We start from the raw sequence: 23,016 nt of genomic DNA on the forward strand, positions 1-23,016 counted from the left end.
CACAAATACCTAGTAAGGCATACGTTAAAAAAAAAAAAGAATAGAATATAAGCAACCAACTGTAAGACCAATACAGTTGACAGTTAATTCTACAATTAAACCAATCTAAGTGGCGTGCAAAGCAAAAATAAACAAATAAGGAACACCACAAAAAAGGCAAAGACTATTAGAAAAGGTTAAGGAAATCTGCATTTTACTTATTCTATTGCATATGATTCAAATAAACATTTTATAAACATTTCTGTGCCAGGAAGTCAGTTATCTTAGATAAAATACAAAGTGATCTGGGACTATAGTCAAATTTTGGTCCTTGAACACCATAGTGTTAAATACAGATCACACAGCTACCTGAACATCAAAAAGCAAAAGAAGAATGAAAATGAGAAAACATTTAAGTCTGGTAAAAATGAGTTATTTAGCATAATACTAAAACGGCATTTATACTGCTACCATGACGATTTTGGTAACTCAGCAATGCTGCATATTCATATGTTATGATACAAAAAATATTAAGATCATAGCAAGAATAATGTTATGATTTTACAGTATAAAAAGTAACAGCACCAGATTTAAGCATGTTTAAATGTGAGTAAAATATGTTTATAGCTCTATAAACTTAGCTCTGTTTGGTAAGAAAATCTTATCTAAATTCCTTAAAGGAAAATGATAATAACATGGCACTAAAACTTATATTCCATTCATTCTAACTTTCTGCTTCATAAAAATTACATGAATCCAATTATGGATTCACATAATCCATTAATGGAATCCAATAATGGATTTTATGTTTAAGTTTTGGTGTGAAAGATGTGCAAAACACATGTAAGATCCCACCTCAATAAAACTTCCAAAGCCCAAACGCTTAGTTAATAAATTTAAAAATAACTAGTCCTAGTTCAGATTTTATTTTACAAAATGATTAAAACTTTATTTTCCATAGTTGTTCCTGCATTCAATTAGAAATCTTATTACCAATACTAACAATACTAACAGAGTTCAATGACAAAGTAGTAATAATTAAACCAAAATTTTGATAAAATATCTACAAAATTATAAAACAAATTGGTCTATAAAAATTGAGATCCATAAACTTTATATATTATTTTTTAGAAAAGTCAATAGTACAAAAAGTGTTGCATAAGCATACATTTTCAAGAGACTGAAAAAAGCTTCAATTCAACTTGGTGGCTGGAATAGTAGATACCTACTTAGAAGTAAATAAAATTAATGACAATGAATTTCACAGTTTTAAAACTTTGCTTCTGAGAGAACCAATGCCATATACTTACGACCCTAAGAGCCTGTTTTGGGTATCTCTGCCACTGACTGACTTCTACACATAACCTTAAGAAAGTACTTAAATCTCACTTTCCTGGACAGTGAAACAGAAATAATAATTGTTTTTATATTACTGGATTATAGTATATTGGTTGAATCAAATGATGTAAGATACTATTAACAATAAGAATCTGGTATTACTCTGCATATAAATAACCTTTAGCACCCTATCACTGAAAATGAATACAGTGATTTGATTTCATAAACTTTTTTCATGGCTTCCTAAGCTAAAATAGATTCCGAGTTAAAATGTTTGTTAGGATAAGGTGATTATATTCATACTATTACACTTCTTTACTATTCTATGAAAAGCATGTATTTGCTATTATTTTTCCACTGACTTACTGTAATGTATTAAGCTTGCTTCCATTGAAAAATCCCCAAGTGTGATATATATTACATCTGAGATTTCTCATATTTCTGTTAGGGAAGAGTTTACCTTGGATATAAAGTTTGTCTACATTAACACTCCCTAACTTTGACAAGTTACATTGGTAAAATATCTATAACAACAGGATCTGCACACTCAGCAAAACAGAGGCCTACCCTACTTTTTGAGACAGATTGTTTCTATGCTAAAATGTCCTAAACTCTCCGGGACTTGATCTTCAAAATATGCCAAAATAACACAGTTTACAGTTTTCAATCAACAGGCAAAGAATACTTGTTCCAAAGGAGTTCAGAGTCTGGGAGAAAACACACACACAGAGAAGAAACAAATACATAGACTACAACATGGTAGGTGCTAAGATAAGACTTTAAAAGGGACTCCTTAGGTGAAGGGGTGTTGAAATGCAGGTTTCAAGGGGTGGTGATTAGATTAGATTACATTAGTTAAGGAAAGTAGGCATTCACCAAATTAGTGAGGGAGGGAAAGAGAAAGAGGCTGAGCTTTTCCAGAGCACACATGCAGAAGAAACCACAGTAAACACACCACATTCTGGAAAATGCAAGCAGATCACTGGCAGAATATAGAATGCAGAGTAGGATGCAGCAGAAAAAACGTGACCAGAATCCACCAAAATACCAAAAGTTGCCTAAGCCAGAACTCAAGAGTAGCAACATTTTTAAGGTAGTTAAATTAAAGCTGAAGTGATGCTAGGAAACCGCAGGCTAACCTCACCTGCCAAGGCAAGTCTCTCCATAGAAGAATCCGTGTCCATCACAGGTACAGAAAATAACTTGAACACAGTCTATGTCTCTCTGCTGGCTCCCCTTTCCCTATTCTCTGCTACTGGAAGGGGCTCATCCTAATTCCCAAGTAAAATAAAAAGAAAGAAAATAAGAGTCAAAAAAGAACAAGGACTTTACCTTTCACAGGGTCCTGCCCTCTAAGAGAAACGTTAACTGTCTGTCCACAGCTGCAACTAAAACATAGCTTATAACTTCACATCAGACAGTAACCTAAGGCTGTCCAAGCAAAATCACCACCCAAGGGCCAAACTGCTGTACTAGAATTGCCTGTCAATTAGGAAAAATTAGAGTTCCTATCGCATATAGTTGTGGTGGTATTTTAGTCACTATGTCCTTTTGATGCCATGGACTATAGCCCGCCAGGCTCTTCTGTCCCTATCTCAAATAGACAGAAAAACTAATTCCAAAAGTATTCAAGTGAAGAATATAAAAATATGACAAAAACACAAGAAAACTTGGCTAAATGTATGTCAAAATCCTGCAACATAGAAAACTTCTAGAAAGAAACCTAAAAATTATGATGGGATAAACTGATAGATTTAACAACACAAAATGTAAAACTTCTATAGAGCAGAAAACACCAGGAATGACACTAAAAAATTGTCAACATAGACAATTCCCCTGGATCTATAGATTAATTTGGTGAAAATCAACATTTTAACAAAGCTGAGGCTTCCAATCCATGTACATGACATATAGTCAATTTTCATTATTGAGATGATGACATCTCAGTGATAGCTATGTTTTTTAACATTCCTGCAAAACAGTGAATTATTAAATACTGAGTCACTGCTTCTGGGGAAATAAAAGGTTTAGTTCAGTCGCTCAGTCATATCGGACTCTTTGCGACCCCATGAATCGCAGCACGCCAGGCCTCCCTGTCCATCACAAACTCCCAGAGTTTACTCCAACTCATGTCCATCGAGTCGGTGATGCCATCCAGCCATCTCATCCTCTGTCGCCCCCTTCTCCTCCTGCCCCCAGTCCCTCCCAGCATCAGGGTCTTTCCCAATGAGTCAACTCTTCGCATGAGGTGGCCAAAGTACTGGAGTTTCAGCTTCAGCATCAGTCCTTGCAATGAACACCCAGGACTAATCTCCTTTAGGATGGACTGGTTGGATCTCCTCGCAGTCCAAGGGACTCTCAAGAGTCTTCTCCAACACCACAGTTCAAAAGCATCAATTTTTCGGCGCTCAGCTTTCTTCACAGTCCAACTCTCACATCCATACATCACCACTGGAAAAACCATAGCCTTGACCAGACAGACCTTTGTTGGCAAAGTAATGTCTCTGCTTTTTAATATGCTATCTAGTTTGGTCATAACTTTCCTTCCAAGGAGTAAGCGCCTTTTAATTTCATGGCTGCAGTCACCATCTGCAGTGATTTTGGAGCCCAGAAAAATAAAGTCTGACACTGTTTCCACTGTTTCCCCATCTATTTCCCATGAAGTGATGGGACCAGATGCCATGATCTTCGTTTTCTGAATGTTAAGCTTTAAGCCAACTTTTTCACTCTCCTCTTTCACTTTCATCAAGAGGTTTTTTAGTTCCTCTTCACTCCCTGCCATAAGGATGGTGTCGTCTGCATATCTGAGTTTATTTATATTTCTCCTGGCAATCTTGATTCCAGCTTGTGCTTCTTCCAGCCCAGCATTTCTCATGATGTACTCTGCATATAAGTTAAATAAGCAGAGTGACAATATACAGCCTTGATGTACTTCTTTTCCTATTTGGAACCAGTCTGTTGTTCCATGTCCAGTTCTAACTGTTGCTTCCTGAACTGCATACAGGTTTTTCAAGAAGCAGGTCAGGTGGTCTGGTATTCCCATCTCTTTCAGAATTCTCCACAGTTTATTGTGATCCACACAGTCAAAGGCTTTCGCATAGTCAATAAAGCAGAAATAGATGTTTTTCTGGAACTCTCTTGCTTTTTTGATGATCCAGCGGATATTGGCAATTTGATCTCTGGTTCCTCGGCCTTTTCTAAAACCAGCTTGAATAAAAGGTTAGGTTCCTGTAAACCTCTGGACATAACATTTTTTTAGTCAATTAATAAATAACCTTGTTTTATGTGTATTTTATCTAGCTAAAGATCCCTTACTTAATATATACTGTTGAACTCACTAATATTGAACTCAGAGCCAACAATAACTCCTGAATGAAGTTTAGCTAAACACATATATCTTCTCCATAAGACATATCACAGCCTTCCTGTTCTTAAAGACACTACAAAGCACTTTAGCACTATGCTTGGGAGCCATTTTAAATAGCTAAATCACCAACCAAAAAACACAAAAATAAAAGAAATTTAAAAAAAAACACAAAAATAAAATGTGGCACTAAATAAGCCAAGAAAAGGACACTTGCTTATGGTAGGAGAACTGAAATAAGAGCAGACTGCCATCTTCTTCAACCCCAGTTCAGATTGTGCACACAGGGCAACTCAATTTTTCACCACTCCGCACTTGTCAGTAAATGATCACAGAAGCGCTGCAAGGATTATTTAGGGGTTACATATAAATTTTAGCAAATAAACCAACTCACAAATACAGAATCCATGAATAGTGAGGATCAAATGGATCTCAGTTATTTAGGTATCCTTTCATTTCAGCAGTATTTTATAGCTTTCAGTATTCTTTAACACACTTTTGTTAGATTTATCCATAAATACTTCATATTTTTGATAGTATTTTTAAATGGTATTTTTTTCAGATTGTTCCTTGCTGTGCATGCTCACTCATGTCAGACTCTCTTGCAAACTCATGGACTACAGCCCATCAGGTTACCCAGTCAATGTAACTTTTCAAGTAAGAATGCTGGAGTGAGTTGCCATTTCCTACTCCAAGGGATCTTCCCAACCCAGGGATCAAACCTGCGTCTCTTGTGTCTCCTGACTGGCAGGTGGATCCCTTACCACTGTGCCACCCGGGAAGCCTTGCTAGTGTACGGAAACACAATCAATTTTTGCATATTTATCTTGTATCCTTCAATTTTGCTATACTTATTCATTAGGTCTAGCAGGAGTCCATCAGATTTCCTACATAGAAAATCAAGTCACATCTGTTTATTAGGACTTCCTTTTATTCCTATTCCAGAACCTACTGCCTGGTTCTGCATCCCACTAATGCTGACACTGGTGTCTTTAGAAACCATTCCTTCCACTTCAAGTATTTTTGAAAAGTTGGTGTAGGATTAATATTATCTCTTCCTACAGTATTTAGTAAACTCACCAATTGGTCCAATAGGTGAACTGGACCTACAGTTTTCTTTGTGGGAAGTTTCTTTTTTTAACTACAACTTTAGTATCTTTAATACATATATAGCTATTCAGATTCTCTCTTCTTCTGCTTCCTCTAGAATTACTTTATTCTTTTTCTACATCATTAAGGTGGAAACTAAGGTCATTTATTTGAGATCTTTCTTAATATAAATATTTAAAGCTATAGATTTCCCACTAAGTACTGTTTTAGCAACATCTAATACATTGTGTTTCTGTTCTTACTCAATTTAAAATACTTTATAATTTCCCTTTTTGTTTCTTCTTTTAATCATGAATTACTTATAAGATACTATGTAATTTTCAAATATTGTAGATTTTCCAAGGATACTTCTATTAATAATTTCTAATTCAATTGCACTGTTATCTGAGAAGGTTCATTTTAGGAGTTGATTCCTTCTGAATTACTGAGATTTATTTTATGGCCCAAAATACAGTCTATCTTGGTAAATGTTCTGTATGAACTTGTGAACAAATGGGTATCCTGCCCTTCTTGTTTAAAGTGTTTTGTAAATGCAGCCAGGTCAAGTTGGTTGACAGTATTATTCAAGTCAACTACATCTCTGAAACTTTTTTTCCTGTCAATTTGTTACATCACTTATTGAGAGGGATCACTGAAATCTCTGACCATAATTGTGAGTGTTTCTGTGAATTTCTATTCGTTTTTGCTTCGTGTGTTTTGAAATTCTATTACTAGGTGCCAGTGGCTCAGTGACAAAGAATCTGCCTGCCAGTGCAGGAGACCTGGGTTCAAACCCTGGGGCAGGAAGATTCTCTGGAGAAGGAAATGGCTACCCACTCCAGTACCCTTCCCTGGGAAATCCTCTGGACAGAGGAGCCTGGTGGGCTACAGCCCAGAGGGCTGCAAAAGAGTGAGACATAGCTTAGCAACTAAATAGCAACAACAACAACAAAATATTTAGCACTGATAGTCCTCTTAATTAACTGATCCCTTTATTGTTAGGAAACGATCTTCTTTAACCCAGGTAGGAAATATTCCTTGCTCTGAAACCTACTGTAATGCTAATAAAACCACTCCAAGTTTCCTTCAACTAAGTTACTGCGTTATGTCTTTTTCCATTCTTTTAATCTATTTGTTGTTTACAGTTACTATTTCTTACAGGCGAGTATATGGTGGGATCTTGCTTTTTAATTCAATACCAGCCTTCAAATCAGGATGTTTTTTAACACTACTTACTTTTTTAAAAATATGAAACACAAATTTATGTCATCTTTGTACATCTCTGCATCATTCCAATCTTACATGTGCTGCTGAAGCAAACACTATTTACATTTAATGGGATTATACAATATCATTAAGTTTGAACCTATCATATTATTATATTTTTCCCATCTGGTCTTTGGTCCCTTCATCTTTTCATGGTTTCTGTTGACTTAATTATTTTGTATATTCAATTCTATCTACTGCTTTGGCTTATTAGCTATAAGTTTGGTTTTGTTTTTTTTTTTTTTTGCTATTTTACTAACTGCTACAGCTAATGACATATATCTTATCTACCTTTATATTGTACCACCTAATGAAGGGCATTAAAATCTTTAATAATATCCTTCCTTTTCTCCCTCAACCTTCAAGCTATTACTATGCACTGTACTTTTTTGTATGCTATAAGCCTCACAATAGCTTAATATATTGCTCTGAATAAAAAAATCACCTTTCAAAAAGATTAATAAAAAAGATTATACATTTACCCAAGTAATGACCATTTCTGCTTTTTTCTTTGTTCATCTTTTTCATTTTCCTGCTGCTTGAAAGACATTCTTTAAAATTTTTCTTATAGTGGGGGAGTGTTGAGTAAGGTGTTTGCATAGACATTTCTCCAACAATGACATAAAAATAGCCAACAAGCAAATAAAGAGACATTAAACATCACTAATATCAAAGATGCAAATGAAAACTCTAAGATGCCAATTCATATCTAGTACGATGGCCATCAGCAAGGAGGAGAGGGAGGGAGGGAAAAAGGAAGGGAGGAAGGAAAGAGAGAAATAAGCACTGGTAAGGATGTGGGGAACTTGGAGCTCTTGTTTATTATTAGTGGGAATGTGAAATGGTGCAGCCACTATGGAAAACAGTCAATAAACAGAGAACTACCATAGGATCCAGCAATTTCGCTTCTGGATATATACCCAGAATAACAGAAAGCAGGCGTCTGAACATACACTTGCACTCCCGTGCTTACTGCAGTATTATTCAAATAGTCAAAAGGTGGAAACATCCCAAATATCTATTGATAGATGAATGACAAATTGTGGTATACACATAGAACAGAGTATTATTCAGCCTTAAAAATGAAATTGCGACACATGGTATGACATGAATCACATTATGCTAAGTAAAATAAGCCAGTCACAAAAGGACAAATATTGTACAATTCCACTTATATGAGATATCTAGAGTAGTCAAATTCATAGACAGAAGTAGAATGGTGGTTGACAGGGGCTGATGGATTGAAGAATGGGGAATTAGTGCTCTAATGGGTATAGAGTTTCAGTTTGGGAATATCAAAATCTCTGCAGATGGATAACGGTAATGGCTGCATAACACTGTTCATGTACTTAATGTCACTATACACTTAAAAATGGGCTTCCCTGGTAGCTCAGTGGTAAAGAATCCACCTGCCAATGTAGGAGATGTGGGTTCAATTTCTAGGTTGGGAAAAGTCCCCTGGAGAAGGGAATGGTAACCCACTCCAGTATTCTTGCCTGGGAAATCCCATGGACAGAGGAGTCTGGTGAGCTATAGTCCATGGGGTCACAAGAGAGTCAGATAAAACCTAACAGCTCTATAACAAGACTAGTTAAAATGTTAAATTCTGTGTTGTATACTGAATATTTTACAATAATTAATTTTAAACAAAAGAGTCACTTCTTTTTCATTTCCTCTGGAATATATTTTTATTGAAGAATAGCTGGTTTACAATGTTCTGTTAGCTTCGGGTGTACAACAAAGTGATTTATAAAAAATATACACATATATTCATCAGGTTCTTTTCAATTATAGGTTATTACAAGATATAGAATACAGTTCCCTGTGTTATACAGTAGGGCCTTGTTATTTATCTATTTTAAACATAGTAGCATGTATCTGTTAATTCCAAACTCCTAACTCATCCTTCCCCTACATTTTCCTTTTGGTAACCATAAATTTGTTTTCTATATCTGTGAGTCTGTTTTGTAGTAAGTTCTTTTGTATGACAAGTCATTTCTTGAAAAACATTCTCAGAGGGAACAGAATCCAAGGTTGACAAGTATTTTATGGTATGTTTAAAATGTCACTTCACTCTTTTCTGGCTTGTACATTCCAACAAAAACTCTGTCATCCTCATCTCTATTTCCCTATATATAATGTCTTTTCTTCCCCCTGACTGATTTGAAGATTTCCCTTTACTATTACTGATTTTCAGTCATTTGAATATTGTTTCTCTCAAATTAGATTCACTGAGCTTTACACATCTATGAAGTGTATACTGGATTGGCCAAAAAGTTGGTTTGGATTTTTCCGTAATATTTAATGGAAAAGTCATTATTTGGTCTAATATTTTCCTGTTCCCCCTCCCTTCTCCTCAACATCTAGTTTATTTATCTTAGACTTATGATGTCATCCAACAACTCACAGATGCTCTGTTCATTTTTTTTTCTGCATTTTCACTCTTTGCTTCATTTTGGTTAGTTGCTATTCCCTACATATTCCAGCTCACTTACCTTTTCTTCTACAGCGTCTGCTATTAATTCCATCAAGTATGTTTTACTTCAGATATTGCATTCTTCATTTCTAGAATTCCCACTTAAGTCTACTCTCATACCTTTTCTTTATATTCTCATCATTTTCCTATTTTCCTCTACCTTCCTGAACATTGACAGCATTATTAATAGCAACTCTTTTTACAGTTTTGTCTGCCAAATCAATCATCTTTGTCATTTCTGGGTCTCTTTCTAGAGATTTTTTTTTTTACCCTACTTATGGGTTATATTCTCATGCTTCTTTGCAAGCATTTTAATTTTTTAATAGAAATGAAAGTGACATAACATCAAATTAGCCATTTCAAAGTGAAGACATCGGGGCATTAGTACAGCCACAATGTCATGCAACCATCACCTCTACCTAGTTTCAAAACGTTTTTATCACACCAAAATAAACTGCATACCCACTAGGCAGTTATTCCTCTTTTTTTCCTTACCCCCCAGGACCTGGCAACCACCAATCTGCACTCTGTCTCTATAGATTTACTTATTCTAGATATTTCATGTAAATGGAATCAAATAATATGTGACTCTACTGTTTGACTTCTTTCACTTAGCAAAGGGGTTTTGAGGAGCATCACATTATACCATGTATCAGTATGTCATCTTTTCTTACAGATAAATAATATTCTATGGTGTGTATGTACCACAACTTGTTTACCCATTCATCCATTCATTTGGGCTGCTTATATCATCTGGTTATTATAAATAGTGTTAATATGAATGTGTGTGTGCATATATTTGAGTAACTGTTTTCAATTCTCTGGGGTATATATCTAGGAGTGGAATTGCATGTCAATATTATGTTAAACACTCTAAAGAAATCCCAAACTGTTTTCTACAGAAAATAAAACACTTTACATTCCCACCAGTATAGTACAAGTGTTCTGCTTCCTCCACAACATCACTAACACTGGTTATTGTTGGTCTCTCTGATTCCAGCCACCCTAGAGAGCAAGAAAGGATACTCGTGGCGGTTTCCACTCGCATTTCCCTAATTACTAATGAGCCTGAGTATTTTTGTTCACGTGCATGTTGGTCATTTGTACATTTTCTTTGGAGAACTATCTATTCAAGGCCTTTACCCGTTTCAGTTGGATTTCTTTTTACTGTTGAGTTGTAAGAATTATAGTTCTTATATTTATGTCACTGATCCATTTTGAGTTAATTTTTGTATGTGGTGTGAGATAGGGGTCCATGTTTATTCTTTTGCATATTGATATCCACTTGTCTTAGAATTCCTACTTGTTGATGACATTATTCTTTCCTGCGCTGTGTGGTTTGGGGCAATCCTGTCAAAAATCAGTGGGTCATATACATAATAGCTTATTTCCAGCCTCTCAATTCTATTCCATTGGTCCTCCTTCCTTATGCCAGAACCACACTATTTTGATATTGTAGACTTACAGTATGTTTTGAAATGGAGTATGTATGAGCCGTCCAACTCTGTCTTCTTTCAAGATTGTTTTGGCTATTTGGGCCCACTGCAATTCTATAAGCAGCTGAAGATCAGTTTTTCAAGTTCTGTGAAAAAGGTCACTGGAATTTTGATAGGCCTTATACTAAACATGTACACTCTTTTGCATAGTACTGCCATCTTAACAATACTAAGTTTTCCAATCCATAAACAAAAAATATCTTTCCATTTACTTGAGTCTTCTTTAATTTCTTCCAACACTGTTATATAGTTTTCAGAGTACAGGTATTTCGATTTCTGTATGCTTCGGATGCTGTTATAAATGGAACTGTTTTCTGAATTTCCTTTTTGGATTCTATACTGCTGGTATAGAGATACAGAACTGTATTTTGTATCATCTTGTACTGCAACTTTTCTGAATTCATTAGCTCTGCTTTTTTTTTTTTATTCATAGATTCTTTGGGATTTTCTATATACATGCCACATGTCATTTGCAAATAGAAATGGTTTTACTTCTTCCTTCCAGATTTGGATGTCTTTTATTTCTTTTTCTTGTCTAATTACTCTGGCAATAACTTCCAGTACAATGCTGAATAGCAGGGATAAGAACAAGCATCCCTACCTTGTTCCTGAATATAAAGAGAACTTTTTAGTCTTTCAACATTAAATTGGATTCTACCTGTGAGCTTTCCATAAATGCCCTTTATCATGCTGAAGAAGTGCCCCTCTATTCCTAGTTTTTGAGTGTTTCTATTATGAACAGGTGTTGAATTTTATCAAGTGCTTTCTGTAATCACACAGGAGGTGATCATGTGTGTGTGGTGTGGGTTTCCATTGTCTATTAATGTAGTGGATTATATTGACTGATTTTCCTACGTTGAACCACCCTTGCATTCCTGGAGTAAATTCCACTTGGCTGTGGTATACAATCCTTTAAATATATTGTTGGATTTAGTTTGTTAGCATTTTGTTGAGGACTTTTTACATCTATATTCATAAGGAATACTGATTTGCAGTTTTTTTTCCTCACGGTGTCTTTGTTTTGGCTTTAATATCAGAGTAATACTGGTTTTATAGAATGAATTAGGAAGTATTCCCTTCTCTCCTATGTTTTAGAAAAGTCTGAGAAGGATTAGTGTTAATTCTTCTTTAAATGCTTGGTAGAATTCATTAGTGAAGCCATCTGGTTCTGGATTTTTCTTTGTTTGGGAGGGATTTAAAAAAAAAACAACTGATTCAATCTGTTTACTTCTAATAGGTCTGTTGAAATTTTCTATTTCTTTTTAAGTCTGCTTTGGTAATCTGTGTTTCTAGAAATCTGTCCATTTCATGTAGGTTATCCAATTTGTTGGCATACAACTGTACTATATGCCATAGTACTAATAATTCTTTTACTTCTTTAAGGTCATGGTAATGTCCCCACTTTCATTTCTGATTTTTGTTATATGCATCTTGCTTTTTTTGTCAGTCCAGCTTGTCAGTTTAGCTGATCTTTGCAAAGAACCAACTTTTAGTTTCAGTGATCCTCTATATTGCGTTCCATTCTCTATTTTATCTCCACTTTAACCTTTATTATTTTCTTTCTTCAGCTAGCTTTGGGTTAATTTACTCTTTTTCTGGTTTTCTCAAAGTGCAAAGTTAGGTTATTTGTTTGAGATTGTCCTTTTTAAATGTAGGTGTTTACTGCTATCAATTTCCCACTGAGCACTGCTTTTACTGAATCCCTTAAGTTATAGTATACTGTATTTTTATTTTCATTTGTCTGTGTTGTTCAGGTATTCAGTCATATCCAACTCTTTGCAACCCCATGGACTGCAGGACACCAGACTTCCCTATCCATCACTGTCTCCTGGAGTTTGCTCAAACTCATGTCCATTGAGACAGTGATGCCATCCAACCATCTCATCATCTGTCACTCTCTTCTCCTCCTGCCCTCAATCTTTCCCAGCACTGGGGTCTTTTCCAATGCATTGGCTCTTCACATCAGGTGGTCAAAGTATTGGAGCTTCAGCATCAGTCCTTCCAATGAATATTCAGGGTTGATTTCCTTCAGGATTGACTCGTTCGATCTCCTTGTTGTCCAAGGGATTCTCAAGAGTCTTGTCCACTATCACAGTTCAAAAGCATCAATTCTTCAGCACTTCAGCCTTCTTCATGGTCAAACTCTCACATCCGTACATGACTACTGGAAAAACCATAGCATTGACTATATGGACCTTTGTCGGCAAAGTGATGTCACTGATTTTTAATACACTGCATAGATTTGTCATAGCTTTTCTTCCAAGGAGCAAGTGTCTTTTAATTTCATGGCTGCAGTCACTGTCCACAGTGATTTTGGAGCCCAATAAAATAAAGTTTATCACTGTTTCCATTTTTCCCCATCTGTTTGCCATGAAGTGATGGGACTGGACGCCACGATCCTAGTGTTTTGAATGCTGAGTCTGAAGCCAGCTTTTTCACTCTCCTCTTTCACCTTTATCAGAGTCTCTTTAGTGGCTTTTTGCTTTCTGCCATTAGGACGGTGTTATCTGCATATCTGAGGTTATTGATTATATCTCCTGGCAATCTTGATTCTAGCTTGTACTTCATCCAGCCCAGCATTTCACATGATGTACTCTGCATGTAAGTTAAATAAGCAGGGTGACAATATACAGCCTTCACTTGTCCTTAATTATTTGCTTATTTACCCTATGATTTCTCCTTTGATCTGTTGGCTGTTTATGAGTATGTTGTTTAATTTCCACATATTTGTGATTTTTTTTGTATTCTTTCTGCCATTGATTTCTAGCCTTATTCCGCTGTGACCAGAGAAGATACCCTGTATGATTTCAATCTTTCAAAACATACTGAGGTTTGTTTTGTGACCTAACCTATGGCCTATTCCTGGAGAATGCTTTATGTACACTTGGTAAGAATTTGCATTCTGATGTTGCAGAATGCTTTTTATATGTCCATTAGGTCTAATTAGTTTATAGTGCTGTTCATGTCCTCTGTGTCCTTACTGATCTTCTGTCTAGATGTTTTACCCCTTATTCAAGGTGAGGCAAGCATTTTAATTTTGGATGATAAACACTGTGAATTTTACACGTGAGGTTCTGGACTGTGCGGCATTCCTCTATATAGCTTTGGACTTTGTTGTGGTGCACAGTTAAATTACTGGGATCACTTGGAGTCTTCTGAAGACTTTCCAATACCCTATGTATTACAAGGTCTTTATAAACTAGACAGTGGAAACACAAACTATTCCCAGCCTCGTGTGAGCTCCAGAAATTCTTTTCTGACTGCTCTCCAGCAGTTCTTTCCCTGACTTTGATTAGGTCCTGTCATGCAACTACAGATCAGAACCGAGCCAAAGACTCAAGAACCCTCCGCAGCTCTCTAGAATGCATACATGCTGCTGCTGCGTCGCTTCAGCCGTGTCCGACTCTGTGCGACCCCACAGACGGCAGCCCACCAGGCTCCCCCGTCCCTGGGATTCTCCAGGCAAGAACACTGGAGTGGGTTGCCACTTCCTTCTCCAATGCGTGAAGTGAAAAGTGAAAGTGAAGTCGCTCAGCTGTGTCCGTGGACTGCAGCCTTGAGTGCACTCTTAATTAAATATTTGCCACTTCTTCCCACAGCTCCCTTCTCTCTGGTACTCTGACCTACAATTCTAACTACCTTGGCCTTCCCAAACTCTTATCTTTGTTTCCTAATCTCAACAAAATTTGGTTCTGTTTTGATTCCTCCTCCTTCTACTGCAGCATACAAACAACCTCTAGGCTCTGTTATAAACTACTGCAATAGAAGGGCTTACTTCATTTGTTTCTATTCTCTCAGGGATCACAGTCTGTTGCCACCTGTCATCCAATGTCTAAAAACCATTGTTCACATATATTCACATATATATATATATATATATATATATACACACACACACACATATATATATATATTCTCTCAAGTTTTGTAAGCAAGAGTATATTATTGCTGCATAACAAATTACCCTCAATTTAGCGGCTTAAAAAATAAGCATTTTTTAAAATCTACTTTCTAAGGTTCATCAATCAAGGAGCAGCATGGCTTAGTGGTTCTGGCTCAGAATGTCTCATGGTGCTGCAGTCAAGACGCTGGTAGGCCAGCAGTCTCTGGTATGGAAGCTTCACAAGGGCTAGAAGACCTGCTTCCAAAAAGGCTCAGTCACACAACATAAGCTAAAGGCCTCAGTTCCTTGTTAGCTGTTGGCAGGAGACCTCAATTTCTCACCATGTGGGCTCTCCAGTGAGCTATTCACAACATGGCAGCTAACTACTCTGAGTGAGCAATGCAGGGTGACACAGAGGGAGAGAGAAGAGAAACTTCTTTTTTTTCCTTTTGGGGGCCACACTCCGCAGCATGCAGGATCTTAATTTCTCACCAGGAACTGAACTTGTGCAACCTCAGTGGAAGCACACAGTCTTCTGGGCTGCCAGGGAAGTCTTCCATAATGTCTTTTATAACCCATCCTTGGAAATGATCCATCACTTCTACCACATCCTATTGGCCAGACCTGACAGAGGATTAACACAAGGGTGGCAGAGATCATTGGGGGCTATCTTGGAAGCTGGCTATCCAGAGGACAAATCCTGTTATGCCAGCATGGCAGAAAGCCAAAATCCTTCTTAAACATTTTAACCTCCCGGTGATTACTACTTTTTTTAATCCCCTAACTGTAAACTGCATCCTATGACTTTAAAAAGGGATGGGCAGGTTGTAGACCCTGCTCCAAAGCCAGACTTCGAAGAAAAATAACTCAGAGTAAGTACCAGCAGCTTTTAAGTGAAAAGGACAGTTTTGGGGCATATGGTAAGAAGGAGGAGAGCACTTGTAGCTGACCTGCCTTGAGAAACGTTCAAGTGGTTCACTCCCCCACACAATTACTTACTCTGTTGACCAACTTAAACAGCTGCCCTCCTTTCTCAACAATCTCCAGAGCAACAAGAGCAACAACACCAGTCATAGGAATTTTTGTTATCCCAACTACTCCTCACAACAGACCTGTGGAATACTATCATTATCCCTTAAACTTTAGACCTTTTGTTTCTTAATGACCAAACCCTGGCTTTACACTTTACAGTATACCCTGACACAACTTTATTCTTTCTATTTAATACCTGGCTCCCTCTTGTTCTACAAGATTCTCTACTTTTCTGGCACTGGAACTCTATTTTGTCCTCCCTATTCTCCCACTTCACTTGAATCAGGCCTTAAAGCTTCCCCTTAGCTTCCATGTTCCCAACAGCAACTACCAAAGCTCTTGAGAAGGAATCACCACTTTAGACTTCTATAAATCCTGCTGCTGGGCTCTCCCAATGCTACAGCTGCCTAACACAGACTTCCCAACCCCCTGGAACACACTGCCCAGTCAAGTGTGCCTCGCCAACTAATCCGAAAACATTTGCCCTATTTAGGTCACTAATTTTCAAGTATCATTTCACAGTACATGTGGCTTTTCAATTTCTATTTGCTGCAGCTTAATGTTCAAATGGTTTCCTTTCCCTCAAAGTAAAAAGGTTAGTCACTCAGTCATGTCCGACTCTTCCCAACCCCATGGACTATAGCTCACCAGGCTCCTCTGTCCATGGAATTCTCCAGGCAAGAGCATTGGAGTGTGTTGCCATGTCCTTCTCTAGGGGATCTTCCCAACCCACAGATCGAACCTGGGTCTCCTGCATTGCAGGCAGATTCTTTACCATCTGAGCCACCAGGAAGCCCTAAGGGCTAGTAATTAATCATCAGGAAGAAAGATCCAAACTCTTAGTACAGTGAATGGAAAAAAAATAAATAAACTAATGACTAACCTAGAAAATTCTGAAGGGGATATAATCCAAAGAATTTTTACAAATAAAAAGATAAAGATGCCAGTGAAAACATATAAGCAATTCACAAAAGCCAAAACACAGAAGAATATAAGCAAATCATAGAAATTCAAATTAAAGTATCACTTTTTGTCAGACAGATTGACAGAGACAGAAAATCTGTCACAGAAATAAGGAAACAGGCATTCTGATAAACTTCTAATAGATATAATTTTGTATTTTTGGTATTTATGCATCAAATATCTTTAAAATCTGCATATTCCTTTGAATAGTATTTCCATTTCTAATAATTAATTGCAAGAAAATAATGGACAAAGGAACACAGGTGTATATAAAAAAACATTCATGGTGGCATTAACTATAATATAAAATCTGTCCAACAATAAGGATTTGATTAAATAAATTTCAGTACTTCCAAACTATGGATTAAATCACTTCAGAGTATTATGTATTACATAATCCCAGCTTTTTTAAGTAATACATATTCACATAAAAACATACCTGCATAGAAAAAAATTTAGAAGTATACACCCCAAAATGTTAGCAGTGATTATTTCTGTAAAAGAATAATGAAATTATTGGTGATTTTTTTTCCTTTTTACATATCTATACCACCTAATTTTTCTGCATGAGTTGTAAATGGATAAGAACACACACTTTTAAAAGGTTAAAGTAAAAATGAGTAGAACAATTTAAAGGCAGAAGTATCATTATGGCAGCAGAACGTGGTACATTCCTATGTTCCCTAACAATAATGTCAGCTAGATACAATATCAAAGAGGATACCAAGTAACTCAGTATTCAATACTCTAGTTTTGAATTAGTTCTAGGAACACACATGGAATAATTTGCTAGTACTAATCAGGCATTTTAAGAAACAAAAGACCTCCCAAATAAAAATTTATCTACTAATCCTAAAGATACTACTGAAAATCACAAAGTGAAAAATCTCAACTGCTGCAAGGTGCCAGCTTCAATTGCTTTTTCATGCCTTTTCACATTTATCTTGAGAACTCTCTAATGCGAAAGCAGTCACCATAAAAATAATAAAACATAAAAATCGCTTGTAAGTTTAAAAACTCAATGTGACTTTAGGTTTGGCCAAAGAGGAAGTGTTCTCTATAACTTCTACTATTCCAAATTAGGTTTAGTTTTTTCTCTCAGACTTGAACAATTTGGGAGGATAAAACTTAATCAATGACGAGAGGGTCCTGAAGCGAGCTGAGAAATACTTATTTGTTACAAGCAAAGCATATCTTATCTCCTGGCACTGTGGACAATTTCTAGTGGCCATGCAGAATGTTGCCTGGTTGTTGTCTGCAAGGCCTGGCTCAACACGACCAGCAGCACTGAGGGTCAGTAAATCATTAGGACTGACCCATAAACCATAATTTTCAATGATGTGGTCTGACATAAAACAAACGACAACTTCTACCTATCTATGGTAGAATTATTGCACCCATATAATTAATAGCAGGCATCCACACAGTCACTCAGGGGGAACTTCACACCGACAGTGCAGTTTGTCAGTCACATCCCATAAAGCGCCATCAACACAGCCAGAGGGACTTGACAGCAACCCTGAAGGCACGGGAAGCCTTAAGCACAGTCCATTCCCTTTAGCCTGTGTGAGTAACGTCTTTGAGGAAAGCGTATTTGCTACACAAGAAAACTGCCTAATTCAAGGAGAAAATCAAAGCTCAACTGTGCATAAGGGAGAGATTTACATTAATGGCATATGCGTGAAGCAGCATCATACAATACCAAAACTTACAACACAACTGTGGTTACTGTTGACGAGAATGGAGATCTCCCTGCTTTAGCGGCAACCCTAGCACCATTCACCCACTCCTCCAGGAAATAACGTAAATATCACAGACAGTAAGAACTGTTCTAGGACCCGGGGATTCAGCAGTAAACAAAGAAAGGGAAGACAGATGTTAATTAACATTACCTATTTGAATAGAATTTCAAATGTCAGAGTGTCATTAAATCAAAGGGCAGGGTGTTATGAGAGCATATCCCAGGCCTGTGAGTCAACTGAACTAGCACAGGGCGAGAGGCGGGTGGGGGAGAGTGAGAAGAGGTCCAGGGAGAGAGAAAGCAGGAAGCACCACGCTTAATCTAGGACCTGAAAGAGTCTAGTTTCACTGAAGCATTTACACTGTTTCCTAGCACACATTTAAGTCCGAGATGCAGAAATATATCCACACTAAGAGATCAAGTTGGTAACTGCTCCCTAAGTCTGGAGCTCAGAAAAGAGGTCTCAATGAGGTATAAACTTAGAAGTCATTGACTCAGAAATGGTATGTGAGGCAGAGGAACTGGAGATTTCTTAGGCAAGGTGAACTTTATGGAGCGGGGATTAGTGGGGAGGTCATGTATTACTCCCTCAAATCACACACACACAAAAAAATGTAATTTCTTCTTGCAGTCAAATTAATTACTCCTCTCTTGATTTGCAAATGTGAAAAAAAGTAATTTTCTAAAACTACAGTTATGATACAATACCTTTTTTTGTTCAGCAAGGGTAAGATTAAATGTATAAAGTTCTTGGAGAAATGCCAAGACCTAAGAAAACTATTTCTTACAGTGAGTCTAAGGCATTATATGCTATAGTTTATTTAGCAGAGTACTTCCTTTTAGCATTCTCCAGCACCCCAGAAAAAGGAATCTTTTTTAAAGCACTGACTGATACAACGACTTCACAAGATTTGTCACTAGAAGTGCTTCCAGTCTGCAGAACTGCCACCTACTGAAGCTAGATCATGACTCCTGAATACACCAAGTCCTGGAGGGATGTGACATCAGAAAGAACAGACGACCCTTCTGCTGTTCAAAATTTACCAGCATTCAGGACTATTGCTCTAATTCTTATACAACCTGCCCTGCAGTCTTCCTATGACAAATATACAGTACGTAATTGCTCTATAAAGTGGTGGTCAGGTTGTGGTTATAGAAAAGCTGAGTTAAAATGCTCTGCGATTTATGGCCCAAGCACCATATAAGAGTGACATGCCTTAACACACACTCACCTGATTTATCTGAAGCATGTTAAAACAATATTGACCAAAGTGCTGTATCCCTCACGGCTCCAAAAACTAGAAAACGAAAATGAAGAAATAAAAGTTCAACTTAGTTGGTGATCACAATGATTAGCACTTTAAACACATGTTCGTGACCAAAATCAAATATATAATGGAGCAGATCTAGATCAGCGTAGAACCTTCTACGATGATAAACATATTCTAGATCTTCACTGTCCAAACTGATAGCCACATGTGGCTATTGAACACTTGAAATGTGGCTAACACAAATGAGAAAATAAATTTTAAACTTCCTTTACTGTTATTTAAACTTAACCACACGTGGCGAGTAGCTACCATACTGGATAGAGCAGATCTACGCTGAACAAAGTCTCTTCTGGTTCTAGAGTTTACAACAATTTCAGCAAAAGAGAAGCTGTTAAAACAATCTGAAAGTTTCAGATTAATATTTAATATATACATCCCTTGCTCCAGTAAGGTTTTAAATAGCTTTGTTCCCATCCTCTATAAGATAAACTAAGCCTGAAGACGTAACATACATACTCTCTTAGGTGGAATGGAGAAGAGCACATGGTAAACTACCTAGTTTTTTTTCCCCTGTTTCTGGCTTTAATATCATTACAGAAAAACTGCATGCATATTAAGATTTTATATAACATTTTCAAAAAGAAAATCACCACTGACACATCCCATTCTTACATTTGGATTTGTTTCCTTATGGGTCTGAACTCCTTGCGATGGCTGTATTATTTTCACGTGGCAAATCTCTTCTACACTTAACTTTAAAAATAGATATCAGGGACTCTCCTGGCAGTCCAGGGGTTAAGACTCCGTGCTTCCACTGCAGGGGCCACGGTTCCATAGTTTCACTACCACGGATCAAACAAGATCCCACAACTCCCATGACCCAAAAGAAAGATAGCAATGAAGGGCAGGAAAACCCAAACTTATAAATAAATGGATCTTGTAATGTGAGAAGTTAGACAAAAAATTATCTACAGTCCCCCCAAAAAATTATCACAACTTTTATATACAGCAAAAGTTAAATTCAATCACTTGTGTAGAAACTTTTATACTAAAAAGTTTTAATACTGAACTTTCCCTCTGAAGCAAAGGTTCTTGAGATATGTATATACAGACACCATATGAATATGCATGTGTGTATATGTATATATTTGACCACCATTTTTTCAAGATGACAAACTAGAGTCAATTCAAAATGGCTTTGAAAGTTTTCAATTATTTCTTATAATAGTGACCTCAGCATCTATGTCAGCTTTTATATTATTCAAGAGAACTGCATGTTGTAGAAATAGCACAAGGTCTGAGTACCAGTGAATTTGCATTTTAGTCCAAGCTCTTCAGCTGATCACCTTTTGAGCCTTGGTAAATTACTTTGTGCATCTGAAGAGTTCTTTCTCTTGCTTCTATTTTCTTCTTTTTTAATTTTTTTTTTTTTTTTTTTAGAAAGTAAATCCAAGTCCTCTGGTAGGCAGCCTCTAATGAATAGAGGAAAGCAGCAATAACAAGCTGCCATTTCCAAGACTGAGTTATAAAAAGACCATCATTACCCTCCTGCATGTCACCTGCTCTGCTTCTCTCACCTGTTTGCTCTGTGGGAAGCCGGCTGCCACGTTGTAAGCTGTCCTGTAAACAGACCTACGTGGCAAAGAACTGAGGGACACCTTGGGCCAACTGCCCAAAAGAAACTGAGGTTTGGTCCAAGACACTGCAAGGAACTGAATCCTGCCAAGAGTCTCATGAATGACTCAGAAGCAGATCTTCCCCTAGTCAAGCCTTCAGATGAGATCACAGCCCCAGAAACAGCTTACCTGCAACCTCCTAGGAGACCTTGAGCCACAGACACCCAGATAAGCTGCACCCAGATTTCTAACTCACAGAAACTGGGATAATAAATATTTGCTGTTTTAAATTCTTAATTCCTGGTGTAATTTGTTATTTGGCAATAAGTAAGACAGTTCTGGTCAACTCTAAAGTTCTATAATTCTATGATGCTTTAGGTGTTAACTAATATATTTAGGCAAACCCAAAAAAATCAATTCCCTGTTCAACATGAATAAATAATTAACGCTAGAAAGTGGTAAATTATGAAACTTAAACATTTACATTTTATTCAAGAGAAAATCATTAAAAAGTATAGCATTAGTGAAATGGTGTTAAAATACACCACCAATATGTAAAACTACAAACCAAACCAATTTCTTTTTTTTAATCAAAAAAAGTTCATTTGGACATTAAAATATGAATTAACTACTAAAAGCATCTCAGTGATCTAATATCCCTTACTTCCCAGAATTTAACATTATTTAATAAGAATTTACCAAAGTTAAAAAAAATCTCATTTTGTTTTTATTTCATGTATGCCTCTAAAAGTTAAAAATGCTTATCTAAAAAGTTAAAAATGCTTATCTATAGACCTGCATGTGTTTCTTCAACATTAGAGTTTGGCAACACTGGTGGCTGATCCTGAGAAACAGGCACAATAAAATACAGGGGAAGTTCTAATCTTCTGATATACAAAAGGCAGTTTTATGAAGAAGCAAAAACAAAAGCACCTATTCACTCAAAACGGACCATACAATTTTAAAAATTCTGTAAGCCTTTCCTTCACAATGATAAAGATCTGTAGAAATTAAAACATGAAGCCAATCTGTCTGTAACAGCACTCTGGGAAGTCACAGGATAAAAACTCTGAACTTAACTTTTTTTCACAAACAAGTTATACTAGATTTATACCAATATAAAGATTTCAACTATTCCATGGACAATCTGGAATGCCCACCATAGCACCTCTTTAAACTTCATTTCTTCTTTAAAGACATGCCACATCCTACATTTAAAAGAATCTGATAAACATATCAAGTCATATCAATAAAATGCAGAGCATTTTATACTGCCTACAGCTTCATAAAATCCACCTTCCCTTCATCTGTCAAAAAGTTTCCAGCTACCATTCATTCCAATTACAACTATGTACTTTTAGAGAAACCTATTTACGTGTCCCCAAAATGCCCTAGAGTGATACCCTGTCAGGCACATTAGGACATGCAGTTCCAGATTCCAAGCTACTAAATGAAAACAGGCAGGACGGTTCATGGAGACAAGGCACCACTAACTGGAGAGG

The 23,016-nt window shown here is 36.8% G+C and overlaps 1 protein-coding gene across 14 annotated transcripts in view; it reads right to left on the reverse strand.

Moving 5' to 3' along the window:
* The window catches only part of STAU2 (staufen double-stranded RNA binding protein 2), a 288,944-nt gene that overhangs the window by 261,435 nt on the left and 4,493 nt on the right, over window positions 1-23,016 (reverse strand). For 7 of the 14 annotated variants that reach the window (XM_043483209.1, XM_043483206.1, XM_043483201.1 and 4 more), the window contains exon 2: window positions 19,860-19,925. In XM_043483209.1, coding sequence (XP_043339144.1) covers window positions 19,860-19,877 — 18 coding nt within the window. In that variant the 5' untranslated portion in view covers window positions 19,878-19,925. Of the gene's footprint in view, window positions 1-2,461; window positions 2,589-17,325; window positions 17,381-19,859; window positions 19,926-23,016 lie in introns of all 14 variants that reach the window. The other 7 variants (XM_043483196.1, XM_043483208.1, XM_043483198.1 and 4 more) reach the window with 3 other exon arrangements.

Source organism: Cervus canadensis, chromosome 12 (assembly GCF_019320065.1).
Source record: "Cervus canadensis isolate Bull #8, Minnesota chromosome 12, ASM1932006v1, whole genome shotgun sequence".
In the NCBI taxonomy this organism is placed as follows: Eukaryota; Metazoa; Chordata; class Mammalia; order Artiodactyla; family Cervidae; genus Cervus; species Cervus canadensis.